The sequence below is a fragment of the Lepidothrix coronata genome, unplaced genomic scaffold, assembly GCF_001604755.1.
Source record: "Lepidothrix coronata isolate B3197 unplaced genomic scaffold, Lepidothrix_coronata-1.0 Scaffold104, whole genome shotgun sequence".
Taxonomy (NCBI): Eukaryota; Metazoa; Chordata; class Aves; order Passeriformes; family Pipridae; genus Lepidothrix; species Lepidothrix coronata.
This window is the reverse complement of record NW_016690284.1, coordinates 435440-462611: the sequence shown is the minus strand read 5'-3', so window position 1 is coordinate 462611 and position 27172 is coordinate 435440. Positions and strand designations below refer to the sequence as shown.

At 42.8% G+C, this 27172-nt stretch overlaps 1 protein-coding gene and 1 long non-coding RNA gene across 16 annotated transcripts in view; one reads left to right on the top strand and one right to left on the bottom strand.

The window, feature by feature from the left end:
• The first annotated feature begins 1160 nt into the window (after window positions 1-1160).
• Window positions 1161-27172, top strand: part of CAST (calpastatin) — a 58749-nt gene continuing 32737 nt past the window's right edge. For 11 of the 15 annotated variants that reach the window (XM_017823671.1, XM_017823666.1, XM_017823676.1 and 8 more), the window contains exons 1-3: window positions 1161-1289; window positions 6098-6163; window positions 18015-18086. In XM_017823671.1, coding sequence (XP_017679160.1) covers window positions 1248-1289; window positions 6098-6163; window positions 18015-18086 — 180 coding nt within the window. In that variant the 5' untranslated portion in view covers window positions 1161-1247. Of the gene's footprint in view, window positions 1290-1438; window positions 1523-6097; window positions 6164-18014; window positions 18087-23068; window positions 23161-24665; window positions 24671-27172 lie in introns of those variants that run through there. The other 4 variants (XM_017823669.1, XM_017823679.1, XM_017823678.1 and 1 more) reach the window with 4 other exon arrangements.
• LOC108501602 lies at window positions 13203-23022 on the bottom strand. The gene is made up of 2 exons (XR_001876228.1): window positions 22874-23022; window positions 13203-13722 (listed from the first exon to the last, which is right to left on the bottom strand). It is a non-coding gene; the product is annotated as an uncharacterized LOC108501602 (long non-coding RNA).

Sequence of the window (27172 nt, the reverse complement as noted above, 5' to 3'; positions counted from 1 at the left end):
AGCCATAAATCTGCACAAAGCTAATCAGAAAGGATGGGCAGGGGCGGCTTTATGCAAACAGCATGTCTGAACCATCCTCTCTCTATGCAGATTAAAGCCATTCCCCAAGGCCTTGAGGGGTTCACTCTCGCCCACTTGTCTCCTTCATTCTGACAGGAAAGGGCAGAGGCATTAACTGGGTTCAAGTGGCTTAGTCCTAATGCCTCTTCCCCAAGGAATTAGGGAGCGGGAGATGAGCACTCCCTAAAGACTGGGGCACTTTTCTTTCCTCCTGCTGACAGACAGGGGCTCCTCACAGGGGCATGTGTTCAGGAACTGCTGCTGTTCCTGTACTACTTCGGAGTAGTACAACTCATCCAGCAGATATCTAGCCTGAAGCTGGGATCCCTTGGCACAGTACACTCCAGATACCTTCTTCTTTTGCTTCTTGGGCAAGACAAAGTTGGTGAGCTGTGCCCATTCCTGCACACAAGCTCTTGTGTTTTCCATTTCATAGCCTGAGCTACAGCAAACCCTCTAAATGTGAGTGCTAAACACCACACCAATCCACAGGATATGAGACTGTCTTCAAAACCAGGGGTGTTTGTGTGTTAGGAATGAGTTCAGGCTCAAGGTTTAAGGCTGATGGAGGAGCCAGCATGCCAAGGCTGGAGGGAGGCTGGTCGAATAGCCTGGGATGAGAAGACTGGAGAGGGAGGCTGGTGAAGAAGCCGGGATGCCAAGGTTGGACAGAGGCTGGTAAAGGAGCCGGGATGCCAAGGCTGGCAGGGAGGCTGATGGAATAGCCAGGATGCCAAGGCTGGATCAGGGCTGGTGCAGGAGATGGGTGTTGCAGCAGTCTCAAGCACCCACTGCCTGGCTCCATCCAGGTGGAGAAAGTCGTGACGGGCAGGACCCACTGTGGAATCTGCTCTGGAGTCTGGAGCCAGCCTAGGGTCGGCTGTCCACACCCAAACACTTTCCCAAGGGGAATGACTTTCACGAGAAGGAAAATGTCTATGCGCATTTTGTCCCCCCTCATTTTAAGGAAAGCCACACTTTTTTCAGCTGATCGTCGTCCTGCCAGGCACTCGACACTTCCCGCCGCATCCCGGCCCCGTGCCCCCCCCTCCCCGGTTCCCCCGTCCCGGCTCGGCGCCCGCAGGAAGGGGAGGGACCGAGCGCCTTTCCAGCCGCCCGTGGAGCCGGGAGCTACCCGCCACCCCTGCTTCTCTTCCCCGGGATCGGCGGCAGAAGCCCCGCCAGCAATGTCGGAGCGCGGGACGGGGCAGCAGCCACTGCCCGGGGCGGTGAGTCGGGACTGGGAGGGATGTGAGGGATTCGGGGACGTGCGTGCGAGGAGGGCGGAGATGCCGCTCGGCGCTGCCGCGGGCGCCCCGCGGCCCTGGCAGTGGGAGCGGCTCCGCGCCGGGCGCCGCCCTGGGGCGCGTCCCGGGCCGTGCCGGGCAGTGCGAGGCAGGGTAGGGTGGCGAGGAGCAGCAGCGGCAGCGCCATGGCTTTCGCCCGGTGGTGGTACGCCATGGTGAGTGCGGGGGGGGGGGCGGGGAAGAGACCGGAGCACCCCAGGGAGGGCCCCGTTGGCCGGCGCAGGATGCGGAGGGCTCCGGCGGCCGGGATGCTCCCTCCGCTCCCCGGCATTCAGGCTGGAGAACGCGCAAGGAAAGGGAGTTGTGGTGGCTGGAGGCGAGCCAATGTCTTTTTTAAAGGTTCCTGTAGCGGCGCTTCAGGTTAGATGGGAGCGCACACTTGAAAACCAGGTGTTTTGGTGCTCTTGGAAGTTTTTCGTCACAACGCGAAAGTGACGAAAGTGCACCACGATTTATGTGCGGCTGTGCCTGCTCTTCGGAAAAAACTCCTCACTGTGCCTTCTTTCTAGAGGCATGCTATTCCTTGCAGGTGGATGGCGGCGCTGCCGGGAAGAGCCGGCGCTTGTCAGATCCTCCTTGAGTAAACCACATTTCTTTGATGGCTCCAGGCGGTTTTGGATGGACTTGGGTCCCTACTCGTTGCTGTGACGAGCCTGTGATTGCGTTAAAAAGCCTTTAAAAAACCTTTATGGTTTATTAGTCATAGGAGGAAACAGTCTCTGTATGGAGTAGTGGGGAAGAAAAGTTTGTGTTAAAGTTTTACAGAAAGTATGCATTGTGCAAAAGAAAATATCACTTAAATGTATTTCCTAAATATATAATCAGGTAGATGAAACCTGCTAAATTTATAACTGTACTTTTAAGTTGCTCCATGTAGTTTGGATCAATGTTTAGCACTTTTCAGGTATCATTCATTGTCAAGTCAAATCAGTGATACTGTGGTAGAGGTGACACAAAGTCACAAGGGGGAAGGTTTGGAAATTGCTGCATTGAGCGATGAAATGGTTGTTAAAGGCCTTGATAGTTCTGGATCACTGCATCCAGGGTAATAAAAGATGCTAAGATATGACACCTGTAGTCAGAAGGAAACTTCTCCTACATCTGCTCTTTGGAAACCCATCATTATGGTTTTTGGCACCAGAAGAGCACCTGTGGGAACACATGGGACTGGAGTTCTCTCTTGTCTTCAGACACAAAGGAGATTCTCATGTTCCTCTAGCAAGGTTTTTACTGACTGGTATATTTAAAGCAGAATGGGTTGTAAGAAGAATCCAGGTTTCACCTTTCCATTTCTTACATGGCTTGATTGTAGCTTCCCTGGCAGCTCTTTATATCTGTCAGTTTTCTGACCAGCATCAAAGATCTTTATCCTCTTCCCCATTTCAGATGAAAAGGCAGGCCAGATTCCCATCTCCTTTAATATCCGTAGTGCAGAATTGGTTGACTTCAGCTGAGAGTCTTGCAGGGAGGCTTCACTTCTCACCCAGTTACTGTGCATCCTCTGAGGTGCTGCGCAATGGCGTTGAACTGAAGGTTCGTTAATGCTGACGGGGCTCCTGAGGTGTAGGATGAATTTCTTGAAGGAAAGCCTTTAGTAAGAGGTTGGATTTTGTTTGCACACAGAGGTGTCTAGTCAGTTGTTAGTAATCTGCTCTGTGCTTTTCACCCAGGCCAGTTACTTTCTAGTTTATAAATGCTCTTTGAGTCAGAAGTTAAAAGCGTGTCTCAAAATAATAGGTGGTGACATTTTCTGTGCACTTTGGAACAGGATGAAGGTCTCAGGATAAACTTTCTTCTTCATGATACATCTATATTTTAGTGAGCATGTGATTATAGGTGGGTTTGTGGGTTTGGTTTTTTTTAGTTAGGAATGCTGGAAAATATTTTGGGCCAACTTAAAAGATACAAGGAATTGTTTTTAGCTCTTGAGTAAAACTAGACATGTAACTTTACCTGTACGCCCACTGCCCGTGTGAGAGAGCTGGAGATGCTCTGACCTACTGGCTTGGTTATGGATGTGTATCTTTGGCATTGTAATGACAGATGAACAAGAAAAGGAAAGAGTGCCAAAAGAAGAAGACAGCTCGTGTCATCAGCTTGTGAATATGAAGGAGCTTTGCATGCACACTGTCTGAGGAAACGTGAGCTTAGCCTCTTGCCATGCAGATTGATTTACTGTCTTTATTTATATATTTATTTTTTTACTGAAGGATTCAAAGCTTGAAAATAACAGATAAGGAAGGAGCTGTTGAAGGGCATTTTTGAAACAGGGTCCCTCCTCATATCTTACACATCAACTGTTCAGGGAACCAGCATGGTCTCCTCAGGAGGTGTATTAGGAAGCTGTGCTTTCCAAGGTTTCCTCCTCAGGATGGCAGACTTTCCTGCAAGGCAGTACTTTCATAAGCTGTTTTGTTATCTGAGGCCAGAGGGTATTAGCGGTTGGTGTGTACACAGCGCATGACTCCAACTTACCAGGTAAAATAATTACTTTAGTCAGACTGTATATGCTTTGTTCTCTCCGTTCGAATAAGCAGTATTGGGCCTCTAAGTCAAAGTCTCTTTATTATAGGTATAGTCTGACACAGCATTCTGGAGGGAAGATGGATGCTTTTAATCTCTCTCAGACTTGAGATTAGGGGTGGCAAAGTAGTGGTCCTTGTCCTGGTCCATTTCATGTCCTCCCTGGACATTAAAGCTGCCCCAGGGTCCCTCAAGGACATAGAGTTGACATTCTGCTAGCCCCCTTCCATATTTTCCTCTTCACAGTCCTGGGACTGGGTGCCGTTTTGGATGCCATGCTCCTGTCTGCTGCAGGTTTCTTTGGTATGAAGATGAGGAGATGGATTTAGGGAAGAAGGGTAAGACCAGATTTACCCCTGGTGAAAGTCTGGCACACTCAGTAGGAATTAAGTATTTAGTTCCTACATTCTCTGACTTGGTTTACTAAAATAAAAAACTAAAAAACTTGCACTTTGCTTGGTGTTGATGCTTTTAAAACCATGTCTGAATTTGAAGAAGAAAGTGAATGAAAGCAAGGAAATACATGTAGCATGCGGAAAGAATGCTTGTTTCAATAGCTGAATTAGCTGGATTCAGAGTAGCATTTGGCTTCTAGAGAGTTGTGATGCTGAGGATATCCATACAAGAAGAGAGCCCCATCGACAGAGCTTTGCTGGCCAGGAGCTGCAGCTCCTGAGCCTTAAAGCAGTGCTGTCTCTGGAATTACTGTTCTATCAGCAACAGCACTCACTGATGTTGCTTTTACTGGTCTGTATGTGATATGCTTTTACTGTAGCAGTAAAAAGCACAGATAAATGGCTTAATTGTGTCTATACTGAAAGTGCTGTTACAGGGCAGTAAATTAATTCATCTCTTACGTGAAAAGACCACCTACGGGGCTTGTTTTTCCTCTGAAGAGGCACAATTCAAATATGAGAACAGCATTCTCAATTTTAAAACTTGTCAAGTACCTTAATAATGCCCAAACTCATTTTAAAAACTGGAATTATTAGAGGTTGTTAAAAACAATTATTGAAATTTTTGTTGTGTTCCGGTATAATGGAAACAATTAGAGACATGCTACGCTTCTATTTCTAGTTTTATTTTTTCATTCAGCTGTAGTATTTTCCCAGCCTGTCTGCAGATGTGCTAGAACAGATTTCTGTTGAACATAGTGCAATGATACATGGATCATTACTTTCTCCCTATAGCCATGTAAAGAAAAATCTGTAGGAACTCATTACTTAGTGGATTAGCAAACTTTACCCCCTGCTGCTCAGTCCTCAAAACAGAAGGGAATAAATGAGTCTTGAATCATCTCCTGTCTTTACTTAACAAAACAGACCTGACGGGAATCCTTGCTCCCAGATGTCTCACGGGTTGTGGGAAGTTACAGTATCTGAGATACTAAATAGTAGCTACATTATGTTGCCTTCTATATTAATTTCTTGCTTTTTACTTTTATTCTATTATTTTTGAAAAAGGTTTTTTTGAGGGACCATATTCACCACTTTTCAGAAATGCAGAGTTGCAACGTGTGATGAACAAACTGTGTCTGTACATTGCTGCATGTGGGAAGCAAATGGGGTTGCACATCGGGTTAGGTGAAAGGAAGAGTTTTAGCGTCTTGGAGTAGATGAAAGGTTGAGGAGGTTTGAGAATCCTGGAAGAACTCTTATTTCCTAATGTGTACCCGTGCCTGAACTGTTATAGCATTTATTTTTTTCTATATCAGCACCAGAATTATGGAAATCATGGCAACAGCTTTCTTTCAGGTAAGGAGGGCTGGGCATAATGAGCATTTTAGTGTGTCTGAGGGAAGTTCAGGTATTGGAGAGGATTGCACACATCCCCTTGGTCTCCCTGGGAGCTGTTCCAGTTTCTGCTGAAGCCTGTGGGACTGACAGCATTTCCAAAGCTGTTGGAGAGTGCTGTGCTGGTGAGGAATGAGTGATAAGCTGAATATCTTCCAGAGCTTTTCACAAGAGCAATCATGTTACACATACTGTCGTGGAAGTCCTGAGCTTCTGGCTGATTCCACATGAAGTTACCCAACAAGTCATTTAGAAATACAGTCTATTAGTGAGAAGAAAACCTTCATGTTTCCTTCTGTGATATTGTCGTATTTGAAAGGAATCATACTTGCAATAAGATGTTTGGCAACTTTGCTATATAGAAGGTATAATTTAAGGCCTTACTAACTACACATCTATTTTCTCTATTTACAGCATGGTGACAAGAAGGCAAGTGGAGATTCTTCCAAGCCAGGAGAGAAAAAAGCAGAAGTGACAGAGGTAAATTCAAGTGTTTGAACATATAATGAAGAAAAGTCAGTAACAAATTTACTCCTGTACAGATTTTTGCCTTTTGATAGCAAAGTGGGAGTTTTCAGGAAATTAACTGGTGACTCCAGCCACTCACTATTCATTCCAGGAATGTATAGTTTTGCCATGTGCTGCTGAGAGGCCTACTGGGAATATTTCTTTGCTGTGTTCTTATTTTCCCAAATATTTCATGTTAGTATCCATGGAAGCTATCTCAGTAGAGTATGTGCTGTGCAGTGCCAGGACACTGTGGGACAGACCTGGTTTTTCAGTTTCCCAGAGGTACAGGTGAAGTGAGGGCACTGTGATGGTTTCGACCTTGTTTGCACTCTGGCTTTTCTTCCACAGGTGGAAATTCAAATTCATGCATAGATGTTGCACATGTGGGTCATCTACTGACACACTTGCAAATATATGGTCTGTGCTGTATTTTAGAAAAGATACTTATTTTTCAAGATACTGCCTCCTAAGGAGCTGGTATTTATGTTGAGTTTACACAAGCAGCTTTACATTTGGAGCACAGCATCTCTTGTGCACCATCAGAAGGCAACAAGGGTTGCAGGCAGTGTTTGAAGAGTTATTTGGAATGGTCATCTCTCTCCCAGAAACTCCCTGTTAGCCACTGGGTGGTAGGTCCTTGTGTGCTACAGTGAGTCAGGCTGATAATGCAAAGAGAAGGTGTTGTCCAAGCCAGGTCACGAGTTCCAGCAGTGATCATTTCCCCAGGAGCCTCTGCTATTCCAAGGAAGGCTAACAGCAGATTAAAAAAGAGAAGAGTTTGTAGAAATGACTGTTACAAGTTGTCTATTTGTCTTTAAATGTTAGTCATTGGTCCAGGGAAGCCAGAAATAGATGTGCCTGATGCTTTATCCTTAGGAGAAACTATGTGGGAAATAGCTTTGTCTAAGCTTGTTTAATTGCATTGCAAATAAAGGCTAGTGAATGCTTTTATTGCAACCCTCTGAAGTAGATGATTTAAGCAATTGCCTTTCTTTCCTGTCCAGAAAAGCAAGGAAGGCTGCTCTAGCCTGGGAACATGTTCCTCCTTTCTATAGATATTTTAGTTTTTTCTTAAATACCATTGTTCATTTATACATTCTTGGTTTAATGCCAGATTCTTGGACTGCGCATTTTTACTCTTAATAGAGAAGTGCTGACTTTTTTGTGGGAAGGGCAGGAGTTGAGGCCTATAGGTTGGAGTTGTGGAGTTGCTCTTTCTGACCTCTCACTGAAAAGATCTGTTTCCAGCAGCAGAAGACTCTTACTAAATTTATTGTCTGGATACTTCTGCTTTTTGAGTCCTTAGAATACTGAGTGTGTTTCCTCTTGTGAACTTCTTTGTATATTTCACTCCTTCCATTGACTTTGCAGTGCTTAAAAGTGAAAGCAGATCAAAACCCTCTTCCATAAACCCATTGAACAGCATCAGCTCCACTGTGGTTCACACCTACCTCCAAAACACTCTGATTTGTTAAGCAGTAGAGGTAGCAACTCACAATAGTTGTACACAGCTCCCAAGAGTCTGCAATGTTACATTTTTGTTTAAAAGTCAGAGGTTTTTTCCCTAGTCTTTGATTTTTTGAAACAGAAGTTTATAATATATCTGCAGGCAGCTTTGGGCAATCTTGTCTATAATGTCAAGGTTGTTCACCTGCCTACTAGAAAAGGTTTGATAATGCATTATGAAATTGACAAGGAAATAGGAAAGTCTTTGAAGAGTTTATATCCATATTGAAAGGAAAATAGTAAAATCCCATATGGTTATTGTTTAACTAAAGGTAACGATAAAAAACTCTGTTTCTCAGATTTTTGGGTAAACAGTCCTGAAGGAGTGGGAGAAGAAGAGTAAAACTTTAAAAAGTTGAGGTAGGAAGAGTCTGATGCTAGGAGATGCTAATCAGCCACGACATCAAGGAGAGCGCAAAATGAATAATGTTAGAGTGTAGAACAGGCTTCTTAAGCTTTTCTTCCTCGGAAACTTAAAAGTAGATTAAAAAAACCCAGCAGGCTTACTGTAGATAGAAACCTGCGTGGTAAGATACGCCCTTGTGCAGAGCTGCTGAGGAGATTAAATGGTTCCATAGGCTTTTTCCAATTTTAGCCTCACAATCCAGTAATATAAAATAATACTTTAAAAGATTTAGGAGTTAGCAGTGTGAAGATGATTTATTTAATAACTCTAAAGTTTTGGAATTACATACACTCATTGCAGGGAGTACATGCAATTTATGTATTATATGCCAACAGACACTGGTTCATAGGATTGTTTCTTCAGGAAGTATTTACTTTTGAGGTTCCCAGTGATTTTCTGCTTAACTATCAGGCAGTACTTTCATCCTTGGATCTTGAAGCATTGTATAAAGGAGAATAGACATCTGAGTGACACAGATGAAATGTGGGGAAGGGGAGGTGCTGAAGCACAGAGCTGGAGTTGCCTTACTTAAGGTCATCCTGCTGCTCATCATGAGAGAGAAGAACCAGGTCATCAAAGTAGCAGGCTGGTCCGCACGGATAAAAGCTCAGCGGGAAAGCCATGAACTCACTGAAGGCAGTGAGCCTTCCCCTCTGAATCCTGGAATTGGCTACCCTTCCTGCGTGTATGAGTAGCACAGCTGCAGCCTGTGTCTGTCACTTCAAAACTTTTCTACAGTCCCTTGTGTTCCACTACACTGGCCTGGCTGATGCTGAAGTCACACAGCTGTAGCTTGCAGACTGGCTGGAAGAGACAGACAGCAGGTGTGTTCAGCAGCTGTTTCCGGCAGATTCCATTCTGCTTGGTGTCTTTATAGCTTGTAAAGTAAAGGATGCAAACAGTCCCTCTCTAACTCTTCCTAAGGGTCCACTCTCGCCTCTTCTGCTTTGTTGCTAGAAGCAGCAGCTTATTGCAGTACTAAGGTTCCAACTCTTTTAAAGTACTAAATTTATAGTCTGTCCAGTTTCTCAAAATAAAAACTAAGATGTGGCCTTAAGGCTGTAATATCCATTTTACCTTAACACTGATCCTTCACAAGAGCCTGTGATAGTTACTTGGAAGACCTTTGGTTGTGCTAACAACTCAGTGTTATTGCATCTAGCAAAGGAGAGAAATATTGTGGACAGGTTTTGGAAGGGATAGAACTGTGATACCATTGCTCTTGGAATGATCTCATCCACTTCATTACCTAAATATGTTAGCAAAGGAAAGGTACTGCCGTACTTGTTTGTATCATTTCAGCAGTGCTGCTCAAGCCTTCAGCCTAAACAGAGGGGGGGTCTACTTGAATGGGAAGGGTCAGCATTAGGTTGAGGTACACATTGTAAGTCTAATGGTGAGCAACTGAGTGTGTATCTGTGCATGGTGCCTTGTAGAAATAGGCAAAAGATGCGCCAGAGGGACAGAGGTGGAAACTGCAGGTGCGTTTGAAAATATAATTGGAAAAAGGTAGAGGCAGTTCTTCATCAGTGTAGTTGACAGAATGTTTTATGTTGTATTGGGCACTGCTCGAGGACAAAGGCTCAAGTCACAGGGATACATCTCGTATCTTTATGTCTTGGTTGTTAGAACCTTTACATTTGTTGAATTCACGTCCTGAGTAGAATCAGACACTCATTGAAAATCTACATCAGCTTTAATGAAATGTTTTCATTCCTTATGGATGTGTGTATGGTAGATGTTAACAGAAACAAAATTATCATTGTGGGAATTAGTGGTTGCTCAGGCACTTGAAGCTGTTGCATGTTTTTGCAGCTGGGATGCAGCTGCCATCCAGCAGAAGTGAGTGATGTGCTACACTTATCCCCATATCTGTCCCCCTGTTTTCTCACTTTATTGTGACATAATGGACCTGAGTCAATATGACTACAGCATACCATTGCAAAGTGTATGAAACAGTGAATTTCCTTTCTTCTCCTTTACTTCTGATGTTCTAGGGCTTTCAGCAATTTGTTAACATGTGAGGGACAGCTGGTATGGTTTTTCCTTACCCCACAGTCTTCACCTTACATATGCCCTTCTGTCAATTTCAGATCACTGCCCATGAGGGCACTGGTGCTCTAGAAGCTTTTGGATACTAAAAGATAAATTCTTTCAAGGGGAGATGGGACAAAATCACTGAAGAGAAACCCAGGATGGTTTATAAAATATAATGAAATTAAGAAGTTCCTGGCCCACACATTATCTGAGTCTGCAAGAGTATTAGGAAGAAATATTGACATGGACCTGACCTATTTCTACATCACTGGTTTTAGGGTTTTTTATATCAGCTGCTAGAGACTACTGCTAGAGACAGGGAAATATTAGAAGTGAAGCTTATCCAAACCCAGTAGGGCAGGTCTTGCATTGTAATGGGTTGCATGGTCCTGCTGTCCTGTTCTTGCACACCATGTTCAGTGTTGCCCTGTCAGAGGGCTGCCCTTGGGGCACAGTGTGCTCTGCTGCCCAACCACATTGTATTCCTAAGATCAAGGCAAAACTAGTGCTCCTGTTGTGTGTGACTGTGCTCTGAAACCCCTCTGCTCTGTTTTGAGTGGATGCAGGCTCGAGTTAATAACTGCATATGATCTGGAAAGACCTATTCTTTTTTTGCTGTCGTAGAGGGAAATACCAGGGAGAGGTTCTCTATCCCTGTAAAAGCCCAGCCTGTGCATTGCTGCTGTCAGGATGTGAAAATGTGGTATTAAAAGACGGACAGAGCCATATATTTCAGGAATTTGAAGCCCCAGCTTAGAGTGAGGTCACATTTTACGGTGTGACCTCTCTCTAATGTGTCCTGACATTCCAAGCCATGCTTCACAGCAATGTAGACAAAATCCATGCTGCTTGCTCAGCTCATTATACTTTACTTTGCAGGAAATACATTCTTTACTTTAAGAGGATGACAGTGATAATTGGCGCTGAAGCATTCCTGTCCTTTTAGAATTGTTTCTTTGCTCTGAAGCCAGGATTTCTGTGATGCTTTTTAATCCTGATGCTTGTCATTCAGGATTCCTTATACAGAAAAGCATTAGAGTCACTCAGAATCCCAGGGCATAGTGCCGAGTAAAGGCATTAATTATGACTGGTGACAGTCTCTTGGAGTGCCCGCTGCTGGTCTGAGTTGTGCATAGGTAACTTTTGACTGTAGCATTTGTGAGGGTTTTTTTCTACTTTGGTACCAAATTATTTACTTTAAACTGCATTGTTTGTGTGTTTTCTTTCTGCCCCTGTACCCCACAGCACTGTGGGCACTGGCACAGGGGATTGTGGCCCTGGTCCACGCTCAGTGGAGGGGTTCTGAGAAGCTTCTTTGTTGTCTCTCTTTTCTGTTTTGGTGGTTCTTTGGCTAAAATGCCAATGAAAAATAACATTATTTCAGTTAAATTTTTGGTACTCATTGAGAGCTGTTGTGATGTGAGGCTCTTTCTGCTGTAAGAAGAAACATAGTGTGATTGCTGCTCAAGCAAATCTTGAATGAAGGATTGATAGGGGGAGACTGAAATGCTGCTGATGGTTGTCAGAGACATTTTCAGAAAAGAGATTGCACATACTTTGCTTTTGTGGTTTGGTGTGTGGTTTGTTTTTTTTCTATTAAGCCAACTGTACCATGTCTTCCCTTGGAAGATCTGCACATAAAAAGGATTTATCTTTCATTTCTCCTTTATTAAACCTGCAGAATTAATATCCCACTCTGAAACAGTGTTTTGTCTTTTTGTTTTGAAGCCACTGCTGATAATGAAGAGTAGCTTATAAGTACCTGTATGCCATAGCTTTTATTTCTTCTCACACAATTCTTTACAGGCTTGTGATTCTTTTAATTAATTTCATAAAGAAGTTGTGCTTTGATAATTCATTGGCTCTGTTATCAGGTTGAAAGGTGAGGTGTGAGTACAGCTGCAAGGTAATTCTTCAGCTGTTTGGGTCTGAGACTTTCACAGAGGAAAAATACTCTTCCACTTCTTGGAGGGGAGAAGATGGGAACAGCCCTGATGTACTTGTTGATAAAGGGTGTCAGAGCTGGTTTGCATGGAGGGAGCATTTTGGGAAACACATAACATCATTATATTAATAAGAGTGAAAGAAGGATGAACCTATTAGTATGATGTGGCCAATCTTTGTGCTTTTACAAATGTATTAAATACCAAAGAGGTTATTTTTGAAAGATGATCCTGGGAGCTAACACCTATTACTTTACTTAGTGTGTTGTGGACAGTATTCAGTAAATACTCATTTGATCTGGTGGCTTAACTTTCCACGTAGCTTATTGCTAGGTAATCTTTCTCTACTCCAGAGGAGAATGTATTTGCTTATTTTTCTTCTCTCTCTCTCCTACCTTTATTTCTGTTCTGCTTATCACGAAACAGAGAAATATTTACATTAACAATTTTTTCTTTATTCTGTTTAATGGGTTAAAATAAGTTCATACTCAGGGCAAGGATTTATTTCACTCTGTTACTTGTTTGTTTGGTTTTGGGGGTTTTTTGTACTTCAGGCTTGGTGGGGATGAGGAAAATTAGCCTTGTGCTTGAAATTTTTGAGGGTGTTGGTAGGTATCATTAAAACTCCTTCTGTAAAACAGTACTTTATGTATGGATTTGTGGTATTTTGTGATTCTGAGATTTTTAAGAGCATCACAGCACCATAGTCTTCAGTACCAAAAGCACGTCCTGAAAACCATGAACCATGAGACCCTGAACCAAAGGCTGAGCCTGAGGTGTCAGTCAAGATCTATGGTACTGAAGGCATACCCAGAATACTGATTGCTCTTCAGAGGTCTGCTCTTTTTTTTGGTGGTTTTTTTTTATTTCTTTTCTCTCTGAAATTGGGAGAGTAGCACTTCAAATTTTTAATTACTTGGACAACCTGATTAGAAGTGGAAGGATCTGTGGATTACAGAGTCTGTACTGGGTAGTACTGGTCTCTACAGGGCAACACTGGACTTTAGCAGCTGTGCAGGAGGGTCCTGGGCTGGGACACCAGGAGGAGGCAGCTGCCACGGTCCAGGGGGAAAGGGAAATGGGACCGGGCACTGCAATAAGGGTCAGGATGCAGTTGAGGGTTCGGGAAGCAATGCCGATTTATTCAGGGAAAACAGGGGTTTAAATAAGGTAGGTCTGAGGGGAGGATTCAGAACTGGGGAGGAGCATGGGACTGACAACTCAGGGAAAAGTGTGATAGGGAGACAGGGAAAAGGTGGGTGGAACTCTTGGGTCTCCAGGGGAAGGGGGCAATGGTAGCTCTCCCTGTACTGCAGCAAACTGTAGCCAATCAGTAGCAGGGGAGCAGGAAAGCAGGGGAGGACAGGGTGACAAACAACTTCGGGCGGGAAAGTCTGAGGGAGAAAGGGGAACAATATGGGGATATAACAAACTTCATAAAAATTTAACAATAAACTGGGGTATATAAAACTTCATGACAATGCAGCAATAAACTGGGGTAAAACTGGGGAACAACTGTCAATCCGGTGGATGAATTGTCCAGTGTATAAAAGTCCATCTAGTTCCCATAGATGCTTCTCCATGCCACATATCTCTCCCAATCGGTTTTTTCTTCCGCCACAGGCAGCCACAGTCCTCTATAGCAGGAAAAATCACTTTTACTCTTGGTTTTTGGAACATTCCTGTGAAGTCTTACTGGGATGTCATTGTTTCCAGTATGGCCAGTACTAAGTGTGACATCCTTGATGTACACGTCTGTAATTGTTTCAGTTTGTACCTCTGGGCCATATTTTGGTGATGTTAATCTTAGGTAAATGGCCACAGTGGGTGGCCCACTGCGTGGGCTCTGACTGGAGGTGACTGTTGAATGTGCAGCTTTGTTTACTCCAGATAATCTCCAAATTTTTCAGCTAAATCAGAAAGAGAACAGAAGCTTTGCCTTAATGACAGAGGTCTCCAGATCCCCCAGTCTGTTCCAATATCTAGTGCCCAATCCATTAAAAACTGGTGCTGCTGAGTTCGCTGGTGGAATCTTTTGTCCTTCTGCAGCCTTCCCTGCTTGTAGAGGGCAGCTGGAAGTGTGAATGCTTTAATTGTGTTGTGAATCTTGAGCTTCTTAGAAAAACTATAATTTTGATCTTAGCATTGTACCTTTACCTCCCTCCCTGAGGGTGATGTTACTTTCTGGGTTATCATTCAAATTATGTCTGAACAGCAATAGCTTGACCTTCTTATTTTCATTGATATATTTCATTAAATAATATATGGTTTCTGTTGCTTTAACTGTTACTTAAAATGGAGTCACTCTGCCACAGAAAATAGCACAGATTTATATATGAGCCATAGGCGCCCCGGGCGCAGGGCACCCCGGCGGTCCCTGGCCCGGGGCACAGAAAGGAGTGAGAGAGGGGGAGCTGCGCCGGCGTGGACTGTGCCCTCGTGGTAGATGAGAGGGGGAGCCTCAGAGCACACAGAAGAGAAGGACAACTCTAAACTTGGGCAGATGGAGCTCGTTTAGCCCTGTAAGGCCATCCATCTAAGAGAAGGTCACTCTAATTAAACTTAGTCCTGAGGACCTCGCTGCCACCGTCCAAGCTCGCTCGGCCCTGGCAGATGAACCTTAGGATTCAAAGGTGGGTTCAGTTCCGTGCATGCTGTGTTCCACCTAAAAAATCCACTGCACAGGCTTGAAGGTGTTACCCACATTTGCAAAGCCAAACGGCCATCTTCTACAAATGCAGTCACACAAAGATCAAAAGACAAAGGCACATACACCTGCCTCCAGAGGTGTACCTAAATTAACTCTAGCGTACTGGAACATCAGAACCATGCTCGATTCGGCGGACAGCGGACGTCCTGAGCGTTGTTCTGCCCTAATTGCCCATGAACTGTCACGTCTCAACATCGACATTGCCGCTCTCAGTGAAGTTCGCCTTCACAAGGAAGGCAACCTCAGAGAACATGGTGCCAGTTACACACTCTTTTGGTCAGGCAAACCCAGAACTGAAAAGCATCTCTCAGGAGCTGGCATCATGATTAAAAACTCTATTGTTCCTAAACTCAAAAATCTGCTGACAGGTCACTCTGACTGCATTATCTCCCTACGCCTTCCACTCCACAAGAAGCAACACATTGTCATCTTTAGTATATATGCCCCAACTCTCCAAGCTGACCCTGCTGAAAAAGATAAATTTTACACTGACCTGCGCTGCCTTACCCAAAAGGTTCCTGCAGACGATAAGATCATTATCCTTGGTGATTTCAACGCCAGAGTAGAAAAGAATTTTGAAGCCTGGAAAGGAATATTAGGCAAGCATGGTGTTGGAAACTGCAACGATAATGGTCGACTTCTGGTAGAATTCTGTGCAAAGCAACAGCTCACCATCACTAATACTATCTTTCAGCAGAAAAACAGTCTGAAGACAACCTGGATGCACCCCAGATCCAAGCACTGGCACCTTATTGATTATATCTTGGTGCGATGGAAAGATGTCTGCAATGTCCATCACACCTGCGTGATGCCCAGCGCAGAATGCCAAACAGACCATCAGCTTGTGCGCTGCAAACTCAACTTCAATCTCAAATTCAAACCTAAAAGGGGCAGCATCCCAAGGAGGAGACTCCCAAGTTAACAATCTCCAATCAGCCACAGTGAGAAACAAATTCCAGGCAAATCTTCAAACTAGAGGATTCTATGAGGCCTTGAAAACAGCATATGGGCCTGCATACCAAGTCCAAAGCCCTCTACTCAGAACAGATGGTCAAACGCTTCTTACAGATAAAACCTCCATTCTGAATCGTTGGTCTGAACACTTTCAGACTCTTTTCAGTACTAGCTGTGTAGTCCAAGACTCAGCAATTCAGTCCATCACACAGCAACCGGTGAAGTACGAATTGGATATTGCCCCCACTTTAGGAGAAACCCTCAAGGCCATACAGCAGGTGAAAATCGGCAAGGCAGCTGGGGTTGATGGAATTCCACCTGAAGTCTGGAAACATGGGGGCCTTGCACTCCATGCTAAATTTCATGAGTTTGTGGTGCGCTGTTGGGAAGTAGGCAAACTACAATCGGACCTTCCAGATGCAGTCATCATCACCCTGTATAAGAAGAAAGGAATTAAATCTGATTGCTCAAATTACCGTGGTATTACTCTGCTCTCCATTGCTGGCAAAATCCTGGCAAGAATACTCTTGAACAGACTAATATCCACTATTGCAGAAGGAATTCTACCTGAAAGTCAGTGTGGTTTCAGAGCCAACAGGAGAACCACGGACATGGTGTTTGTTCTCAGACAACTGCAAGAGAAGTGCAGGGAACAGAACAAAGGTCTCTATGGAACGTTTGTTGACCTCACCAAGGCTTTCGATACTGTGAGCAGAAAAGGTCTGTGGCAGATTTTGGAACGTTTATGTTGTCCCCCCAAGTTCCTTAAAACGATCATCTCACTCCACGAGGATCAGCACAGCCAAGTCAGATATGGCAATGCACTTTCTGAGCCCTTTCTAATAACTAATGGTGGGAAACAAGGCTGTGTTCTCGCTCCAACCCTATTCACAGTCTTTTTCAGCATGATGCTCCAAAGGGCCACGGCAGACCTCGATGATCAGGACGGTATCTACATTTGATACCATACTGATGGAAGCCTATTCAATCTAAGGCGACTGAAGGCCCACACTAAGACCTTAAACCATCTTGTCCGGGAGCTGCTTTATGCTGATGACGCCACCCTTGTCGCCCACACAGAAGCAGCTCTGCAGCGTTTAACATCCTGCTTTCCAGATGCTGCTGAGCTCTTTGGGCTGGAAGTCAGTTTGAAGAAGACAGAAGTTCTCTATCAACCAGCACCTCAGGAAGTCTTCCATCATCCCCACATCACCATTGGCCAATCAGAGCTCAAATCAGTCCAGCAGTTTAATTACCTAGGTAGGCTCATCTCCTTGGATAGTAAGATTGACGGAGAGATCGATAACAGGTTAGCAGAGGCATACAGTGCCTTCGGAAAGCTTCATAAAAGAGTTTGTTGTAATAAACACTTGAAGAAAAGTATAAAGATCAGTGTTTACAGAGCCATTGTTCTGTCTACTCTCTTATACGGATCTGAATCATGGGTCATCTACTGCCACAACCTGCAACTCCTAGAACACTTCCATCAACGCTGCCTCTGTACAATCCTAAACATCCACTGGTCAGATTATGTGATCAATACATCTGTTCTAGAACAAGCAGCAGTCACAAGTATAGAGGCCATGTTGCTGAGAACACAGCTGCGCTGGGCAGGGCACGTCTCCAGGATGAAGGACCACTGCCTCCCTAAGATCCTGCTCTATGGTGAACTTGCCACCGGCTGCTGCAAGAGAAGAGCCCCGAAGAGAAGATACAAGGACTCCCTGAAACAACATCTCAGCCTTGGCCATATTGATCAACATAACTGGTCTACTCTGGCCTCCAGTCAGGAGGTCTGGAGACACACCATCTATAACGCTGCTGCTTCCTTTGAGAACTTATGCAGGATCACTCTGGAGGAGAAAAGACAACGCAGAAATAATTGTGTCTTGCAGAATATACCATCTAAGGAGTCTTTCTGCTGTGCCTTTTGCAACTGGACATGCCTATCTCATATTGGCCTTTTTAGCCACCAGTGCGTTTGTAACAAACATGGGTAGAACCCTCCCCAAATCTTCGTTCGTGAAGCCTGGCCATGATATATGAGCCATAAAACAGTGCAAGAGAGCTCAGCCTATTCTGGGCTGGGCAACACTGTGTGAAATGTGCCTACGTGAATTGAAGTTACATAGGGGAATTTATTTTTTGATGACTTGCCTTGCAAAAATGTTCTAATTGACATTTTTTTTAGTGTCCTTTTTTTGATTTTTTTTCCCCTTCATAAATATTTCTGATCTTTACTATGTGTTTCTTTTTTTTTTGTAGGAAAAACAAGCAATTGCTAATGTCAGCCAACCCCCCAAAACACAGACAAGGGGAGCACCTTCTGCTGCTAAGGTAATGTATACTTAAGGAAGTGGTCTTTTTTACCATTTTACCAGTGAAGAGAATATGGTGTGGCTTCACAGAAAACCATTTGTTCAACAACACTAGGATGCTCTTCATGACTTGCTAGAAATCATAGTAAATTGAAATGAAAGGGGAACAGAAGCCACTGTTGACTTCCTGAGGAAATAGATGTGGTAGCATTCTCCCCTTTCATGTGTTCTTTGTTAGTGTCCTAGTTATTTTAAAGAATCCTGGTCCCATTGATATCAGTGGCAAACTTCATTTGACTTTTACAGCCCTATGGTTCTTTTTTCACCTTTAGCTGTTGTATTTTTGGATTCTGTTTACTCAGTGGAACCTGGTGAGATTGAAGCACTGAGAAACTGTCTTCGCTCTCATTGTCCCTGGAGTAAGAGGTGTTATAAAGCTGAGTTGCAAAGGAGTGCAGATGATACTCTGAGGAGCAACAGGGTGCTCAGGTCTTGCAGAGTACTGAAAGAAGGTGTTGACAATACTCTTTCTGATGGTGGTTGATGGTTGTACTTGGTAGTCATTGTTATGTGCTATTTGTCACAGATGACTGAAATGCAGCTCACTGGAAAGAGAAGCAGCAATATGTTTTATTGAGGTAAATTAATAATTTGACAGTTTGATGGAAATTAATGAAGATTAACGGTGGTTTGACCACATTCTGTAAGTTTGATTGCCAGGTTCATCTCATTAATTACTGCATGGAAGAAACATAAAAAGGAAAATTGAGTTGGAATGATTCACACAGAGAGACGAAAAGGGTAATGAAAGACCTTCCCGCTGAGTCACAAAGTTCAGAGTAGACCCCCTTGCTTTCTAAATTCTTGATGAACCTTAAGTGTGGCTGAGTCCAGTCCTAGTCTCAGATTCGGACAAGGGTTTATGTCTAGTGGAATTATCCATATAATGTTTATAACAGTACTGAGTAACTATATATGGATTGGTGCTGTTTCATAGCATTAATTCAGCACACTACCACTCACTCACTGAGGATCTGTTGTGAGTAAGGGGTCTCTCTGCCACAGGTAAGGAAGGATCTCTGTCTCAGGTGAGGGATCCCAAACTTCAAGAGGCCTCCCTGCTCAGGGGAAGCGTCCCTGGTGTGCAATGCTGCTGCAGTTCAGGGAGAGCTCAAATCAGGCCCATCTTGATGCCAGAGTGAATTATTTGGCTACTGGTCAGTAGTAGAGACAAGACTGATGTCTTTGTTTAGCTCTAGCACCTTGTTCTGCACTTTCATTATTTTCCACTTTCAGGTTTCAAAAGCACTTTGTAACATATTTTTCAACACATCTTCATTCCTTTGTATGTGAGCCAGGGGGCTGTCCAGCTCATCAGTTCACACCACGGATGTGAGGCTGGTTGCTCCTACAGATTACTTCAAGGAGTCCATTAATTCACCCCAGTGTTCCATATCTGGAGATAACCCATTATTTGAAGGATCCTATCAGCAGGAAGTGTTTCTGCTTTTGAGTGGGATTTTTATTTTCTTAATCAAAGCTGTTGTAAAATAATACTCCTAAAGATTTCTCTAAACCACTTAAGTTATTATTTTTCCTTTCCGGCTAAGGAAGGAGGAGACAAGGATATAAATGCTGTTGTCACTTACTTTCAATGCTTTTGTCTATCATTATAAAGACATCCCCAGCTTATCTTTCTATTCCTTTTACTTTGCCAGAGCCTTTTGCCAGCTAGTCAAGGTGGATGTAGTTGTCCATATGTAGTTCTCATGACAGGTGAGACAGTCTCAAGGATTATCCTTCTGCATGAGAATCTACAGCTGCATAGTGGAAGCACATATCTAATTTTCTAACTAACACATCTCTAAGTTTTCTTTTGGTTTTTTTTTCAGTTAATGTTCTTTTTATGATAAGTGTGTCCTCGACCCTAAGGGTGAAAGGCACGATTTCTGGTGATGCTACTAAGGATAAAAACTGGAAGGTAGTGTCATGAAAATAATGCAATGCAATTGCCAGGAATTGCTTTATATTAGGTTATGACAACCTAGGCTATGTATTTCATCAGTACTGGGTGTTTCCCCAGTTTCTGTGACATTCCAAAATATTTATAGGTAAAGATTATATAGTATGACAATACTTATCTCATGGCTGTCTAATAGTGACTGTTATTGGATAGTTATTTTAAGTTTACCCATTTTAGTTCCCACTCAGCCATTTCTGCTTTTCTTCACTTAGGCTAAATCTTCTGTTAATTATATCTTTATATCTTTTTAATAATATCCTGTGAGCCTGTAGTGTTATTTAAAATAGAGCAAAACTCAGAGATGTATTGTTCTTGTAGTTTGTGCTACCTGTAGCTTTTTCATTTGGCTTGCTGTATTTGCCCTTATTTTGGTCTCTAAAAATATCTATTGAAAACAAAAATTTTGCAGAGGTTTTGGTTTTTTTTAAATAGAAATTTTACAGGAAGAGAAGTATTTCTTGAAGAGGCAAGGCAGCCCTTTCTCTTTTGCTGCAAACCGATCAAATCTTTTAATGCAATCAGAAATACTCCACCAGGTCTTAGACAATTTGGAACTGCTGTTTCTTCCTTTATTTTTTTCCCCCTGATGTAGCTTTAATGTGTCCTGTGTGCAAAACCTCTTTTGATTCTTTAATAATTCTGTTGGTCAGTAATACTTGTCATTGATGCATTTTATCCCAGATAAATTTCTAACTCCTTAGAAGAGGCAGGGGAAGTAGGATAGTTAGTTGCTCCAGCTCAAGCTGTTTATTTTTTTAACATATTCATACCCTATGGTGAAATGACTTACTCTGAATTGAACAGCCAGAGGGGGTTTTGCTGCCTCATGTTAGGTCTAAATAATTTTTCCTTTTAGTCAGTAAGTAATAATAACTGATGGCTTGTTCCTTCTTGGGTCACTTGCATTTCTGAGTTTTAAGATGCAGGAAGTTGTGTGTGATGACGCCTTGTCATTGTGTCATGGATGTGGGTAGTTTGATTGTCCTGTGATGGTACCTGTCACATGGACAACTCCTAAGGGACAGCACTGCCCCGTCCAGCTTTGTTTTCATTGCGCTTTCCATCTGAACAGTTCTTTGTGCCTTTATTTTACCCTTGTGCTCTTCGTTCGGTCACTCTCGAGTTCCTGGCATTGCAGCCAGGATGTACTCATTTCTTCTGCTCAATGTGCAGGGATGTTATTTGGCTGCCTATGGCAACCTTGGTGTGCCTAGTTTCTGCATGACTCAAATCTAAATTAATAATTTAAAGGTGTTTAACAGAAACAGATGTTTTGACTCCTTTGTATCTATCACAGGCCTTTCTTTCCTCTTCGATGTGGAGTCCTGTTTGACTGCGGGTGTTTTCAGTAAGCATTTGTCTGCCTTGTCAGATAAATGGACTAAAAAGGTAGATTCAGGTAAGGTTATGATCATCAGGAATATTTATTGGTTGCCTATGAGCAGCCTCTTCCTTCTATACATTAACTGCAAAGGTGCCCAAACTTTTGGAGGTCATGGCTTACTAGTATTATCAGCCAGCAGTGAGGAGGAAAATCTGATCCAACCCCCTCCTTCTGCAGAAGATCCCCTACCAGTGCTGCTGCGTTTTCTTTTACAGCCTGTAATGATGGTTTTGCCAGTTCCACAGCCAGTTTCTAGCTCAATGTTCAATCATAGCTATTAATAGAAGGCACTGATAATTGAACACAGATGGATCCAGCCACCTTTCTTGCATCTTTGTGTTCTTTTGTGGTAATTCCATTGATAACAGATGAAGTTTTGCTGCTTTTTGTGTAGCAGATTTTTTGCATTGCTCTTAACAAGTAATAATTTTCTTTTTGTGGCTGGCTGCCATAGTTTAGAGAAGTGAGAGTCTTTGCCCATTTTACTATCATGGATTATTTTTTGAAACAGTGCTGGAAGAGCTCAACAACAGTGGAAATTCAGTAAGAATTACTTTGATTTCAGATTTTCACAGAAAGCTTCTTGACCTTAATGATTTAAGAAATTTAAAGCTACTTGCTTTCAACTGGCATCGAAATTATCACTGTTTTAAGGGGGCATTCAGTCTGCTTTCTTATACAATGAACAGGAACACAAGATAAAAAAGGGCAGTTACTAAATACCTTTCAGTGAAGTCCCAGTATTTCTTCAGTGGATAAGTTAATCTAGTTTATCATCAAAAATGGTTCCTACTATCAATATATTTACTGTTTAGGTTTCTTTTTTAACTATTTAACTGTCACCCAATTTTTATTTGGTGACCTTTGCAGAGGCACCTTATAAAGGAATAATTTTTGAGTAAAAGGTATCTGAAGTTACAATCCCATATGACAAGTATTGAGAATTTGATTATAGAGCCAAAAAAAAAATTCAAGAGCAGGTCACTATGGGTATTTCAGGAAGAACCTTTTAATTTATAAATTAATATAAATCATTTAAATTTGTGATACTTAAAAAAATTCCTAGTCAGTCAAGTTTTGATGACCTTAACTGGTCCAAACCATGATAATGACTTTCAGTTAGTAACATTTGTGTACTCTGGGAGCCTGGTTAATCAGTTCAAATTTAGGGGGTTATCCTGTAGACTTCTAATAGGAATATTGGTCTCTTGAGGGGAAACGAGTGGTTTCCTTTCTGTGGCACCAGTGCAACTAACTCGAAAGGCGAACACAGCTTTTTGAAAGCTGAATGTTGCACCATCCCAAGCAGGCATTTCACCCCTGCTTTTGCTGTGTGACTCTGGCAGTGTCAGCCTGCTGACAGCTGTCCCTGCTGGGGGACCTTGGTCCAGCCACTTACCAGCAGTGACCCCGAGACTGGGAGGCAGGTTTGCTCATTGTGGTATCTCGCTTCCACCGTGCTAGCGGAGCCTGAACCTGCTGGTTTGGGTCCCCTCCCCTGGCACCGTGGGGCTGTGCTGGCAGGGAGGCAGCCGTGCTGCTGGGTGGAGATTGCGCCACTGAGCACACGGGCTGGGCTTTGCCTGCACTCCCGGAAGCCACAACCACAGCTGCTCCAGCGCTGGGGCGAAAAGCAGCCGCATCCTGCCATTCCTGCTGGAAACAGAAGGCACACGTCTATCCAAAGTGAGTTAGCTATTTTTGTCGGCTCTGCTTTCCTGCTGCTTCTGCTTGAGGTCATTTGTGTTCGTGTTGCAGTCCCTTTTTCATATTTTTTTTTCCTTTCTCCCCCTCCCTGTCTTCTGGGAGTTTTGTGGGCTGAAGTAACACAGGCTGCCAACTTCAAGGCTTCCGACGTGATTCAGTTGTCAGCAGACTTGAAACGCTCCAGAGCGAGCTGTGTGTAGTTAATTAGCTTCTAAAATTATTTTAACGTGCTGGAAACACCCTTTTAAGACGCGGTAACACCACCTGACATAAGCAGTTGGAAGTAGAGAGGGAATGAGAAACAAACTTTTAAAGTGGTGTCTAAGTTGTTCTTATATTGCTTTTGTATTTATGTTTTTGTTTTGGGGTGTGGTTGGCATTTTTTTCTTGCTCACAGCCCACGCTGTTACTGCTTCCAAGACCCATATAATTTTTTGGCGTACAAATGCAGAGCCTATATGCCTGTGGCACATACAGCATATTGCGTAGTCAGGGTGTGGTGATCTGTAAGAGCAACGTCTTGGTTGAACTGTGCTTAGGTATCAATACTTTAGTATTCTTAAAAATATATAACCTAAAAGATGCTGAAACATCTGATACAGCACACATATGGAAAAAATAATATTTTTCAATAAATTGTATTCTTTCTGCAGTAGTAGAAATTAGGTAGGTGGGTGTTGCTTAAGGTATGCCACTGTTTGCTTATTGTTGGCAGTATAATACTTACGCCTCTTTTCTCTGGAGAAAGTGAAAATAGTGCATTAAATAGCCCAGAATTCCTGAACATTGCAGACACCTTTGCTGAGTTTTTGATCTCTTTTTTTTTTTTTTTTGACAACTAGCTTCCTCAATGTTAGGGTTTTTTAGATTGATATAAAACATACAGTAGACTAGCTTATTTGTTGCTGTCAGCTTTTTGTATAGAATGGTGCTTTTTTGGTTTAGGGGCTTGGGGTGGGTTGTGTGGTTTTTTGGGGGGTTAGGGTTTTTGTTGGGTTTTGGTTTTGTTGGCAGGTTTTTTTGTTTTTTGTTTGGGGGGTTGGTTTGGGGTTTTTTTTGAATGATTAGATATGCAGGGTATGTTGAACTTGAAGAAAATTCCATTTCTGATCTTGGAGTTGCAGAAACGATCTCCATGACCACTTTTTCTCACATCTAGTGCTTTGCACTTTAGGCATACACTCCTAGTTTGAAATCTAGGCAAAGCTGTGCTGCTCTGAAGATTGTGGCTCTTGGAGGATGCAGAGTGGCAATAGAGGAGTCCAGAAAGCAAAGGAACTGCTTTTTCAGTGAATAGTTCTCCAGCCTCTGCATTCTCACCATTTCTGCCCTTTGTTATCCTGAGATGAGAATGTCTCCACTCACTAACACTTGAGTCTCATCTGCCAAAGGAAGAGCCTGACAGGGAGACACGAGAGGTCGGTGGCCTTGGATACTCCTTGGGAACTCCTTAAGGCTCAGAAACCCTTCTGGTTCTGGAAGAAGTCAGGTCTGTGCCTGCCTTTATGCCATGCTTAGTAGGATTGCTTGGACCAACTAGAAAATTAACATTTTTGATCCCCAGGAGGGAAGTCACTGCTGAAGCAAGAAGGGCCCCAGTCTGCCTCTTTTTAAATGGAAATGATAAAACAATGTTGAATTTTTCTAAAATGATTGAAGATAAAATCCCAACAACATACCACCACCATCCCTGTTTATGCAGTGTTATCCCTAGATGATCTTTTCACAGCAAAGTTCTATTAAGATTCCTTGACTTGGTAGTTTTTGTTTATTTTCCTTTATTGTTTTCCATTCTTTTTGGTGACCAGTGCCACCATGACTGTGTGTGTATCAGTTCATACAGCTTCATGAATAATATTTTGTTTCTGGATAGTTGCAATTTCTAATTGAGAGTACTGCTCAGCTTGAGTACGGCCTGGCTTCATTGTTGTAATAGACGTAATCGAGCTCATAACCTCGGAGATCTTCAGTCATAAAATGAAGTCCTCTTTTACATACCATTTCTGTCTTTTTAACCCGACCGCACCCCGCCTTTATCGAGTACTGGTTCTGGTTGCAATTCCCTGGTTCTGTCCCAGCTCTGCTGAGCAGGGTTTTGCAACACTGCAGGCCAAGTGACACAAATCCCAGCTGAGCTCAGCAGCGCTGTATGGCATGTGGCTGGCACCTAATCTCCTGTTTTCATGGTGTTTACTTATCAGGCTGCAGTTTGCTGCTGCAGATAGGTGTGGAACATTCTCGTGTTTGAAACAACACACAGAAATGGAAGCAGTTAGCTGTAGCTAAATGCTAACAGTGTGCAGGAGGTAGAACTGAAAAAAAGGATTTTTGAGCTGCCTACAAAAAAAGGAGAGCTCGTCTGCAGTGACCAGCTCATACATTACTGTAATGCTGTATTGTGCAGAGTGGGAACCTGAGAAGAGCCGTGACTGGACTGGAGCACTGCTTCTAATATTTGAATATGACTGAATGAAAATGAAATTTCAGTGTGCACCACCTTGTTGAATTTATAGACGCAGAAACAGGAAGTTTCCAAGAGGAGGTAATTGAGGAGCACATTTTTAAAGAGAAGTAAGAACTGTGTGTTTAAAGCAGATTATTGATGTAATTTAAAAGGAACAAGGAGTGTGCAGCCTGTGATATTGACATGGTCTGTTTGCAGACACACAGATGTGAAGGCAGCATATGAAGTCTGTTACCCGCTTGGCATGTAATGACTTTCTTTCCAGATCTCTTTCCCTCATCATGAAAGGACATTACATAGAAGTTGCCTTCATATGTAGTAAAGCCTTTAAAGCAGTAGCCATGCTGCACACTGGAGTTTAAGTAATTTCTTGTGGTCACAAGTTGCATTGTGAGTATGTAAGGGTTCTTCATGTTTAGGTAGTGTGCATGATCTCTGACCAATTATCAAAGTCTTTTCCTGCTTCCAGAAGAAGTAAACAACCACAAACAAATGCACAGTGCTTCTTATCATTACCTGTGGGCTAATTCTGAATTTTTCTACACAACCCTAACTTCCTGCATATAGGTAGCATAAACAGAGGTGTTGGAAGTTTAAGAAAGAGTCAAATGGTACAAAAATTGTTTAGAGTGAATTGTCATTCACTATCCTCAGTTGGTTTTTGTTTAAGCATAAAGCTGTTTCAGAGTCTTAATAGTTAATGAAATAAAGAAAAGCAAACATGTCAGTATTAAGCTTTGAACTTGACTTAGGTTGCTGAAATTCAGACATCTTAAAATAGACATCTAACTGAAAGGTTGTTTGGCAGATCAGTTAATTTCTAGGTGGTGTGAAGCCTTGTTCTACTCTGTGGTAAATATGATACAGATCTCGTTCACTGATTTGCTTGATAACATTTGAAATAGCGTACACCAAATTCAAATAGGTTGTCTCAAAAACCACTGCTGAAAAACCTGTTATGTTGAAATTAAGCAGTATGGTTAGCCAGCTTTAGCTGATACATAACGTTCAGTGATTAAATACTGTCAAGTTTCTTCTCTGTTCCAAAATAGCAGAAATTTTATTCTAGTATTCAAAATAGAAGAAACCAGTAGGAGTGAGTCTGTGCTATGGAAGTTGTCTGGCTCAATGTTCCATGATGATCAATAAATTTAGCAGCACTTGAGGCTGTAAAAAGGCTTTACGAGCTCATCAGCTTTTCAATTTCCTGGTTCAGACCAGTCTCTTATAATGTTTTTATTTCAGGAGAAAATGGCTTTGTTTCCTATGTGTCTTTCAGCATCTCTCAGTGATGGTTAATCTTGCTCCTGGGTACAGACTAATAATTGCTGCAAGTACTTGTTCTGTGTGGTGAGAAAATTGCAGAATGATGAAATTGTGGGATTAATCTTTTCCACAGTAGCAAGCCAGATCATCTTCTGAACTGAGTTTTGCAGAGAGACATAGTAGTATGGCCAGTCTTCACGAGCGAAGATTTGGGAAAGGTCATTGACCCTTCGAGCCTGCGCAGTGGATTTTTTAGATGAG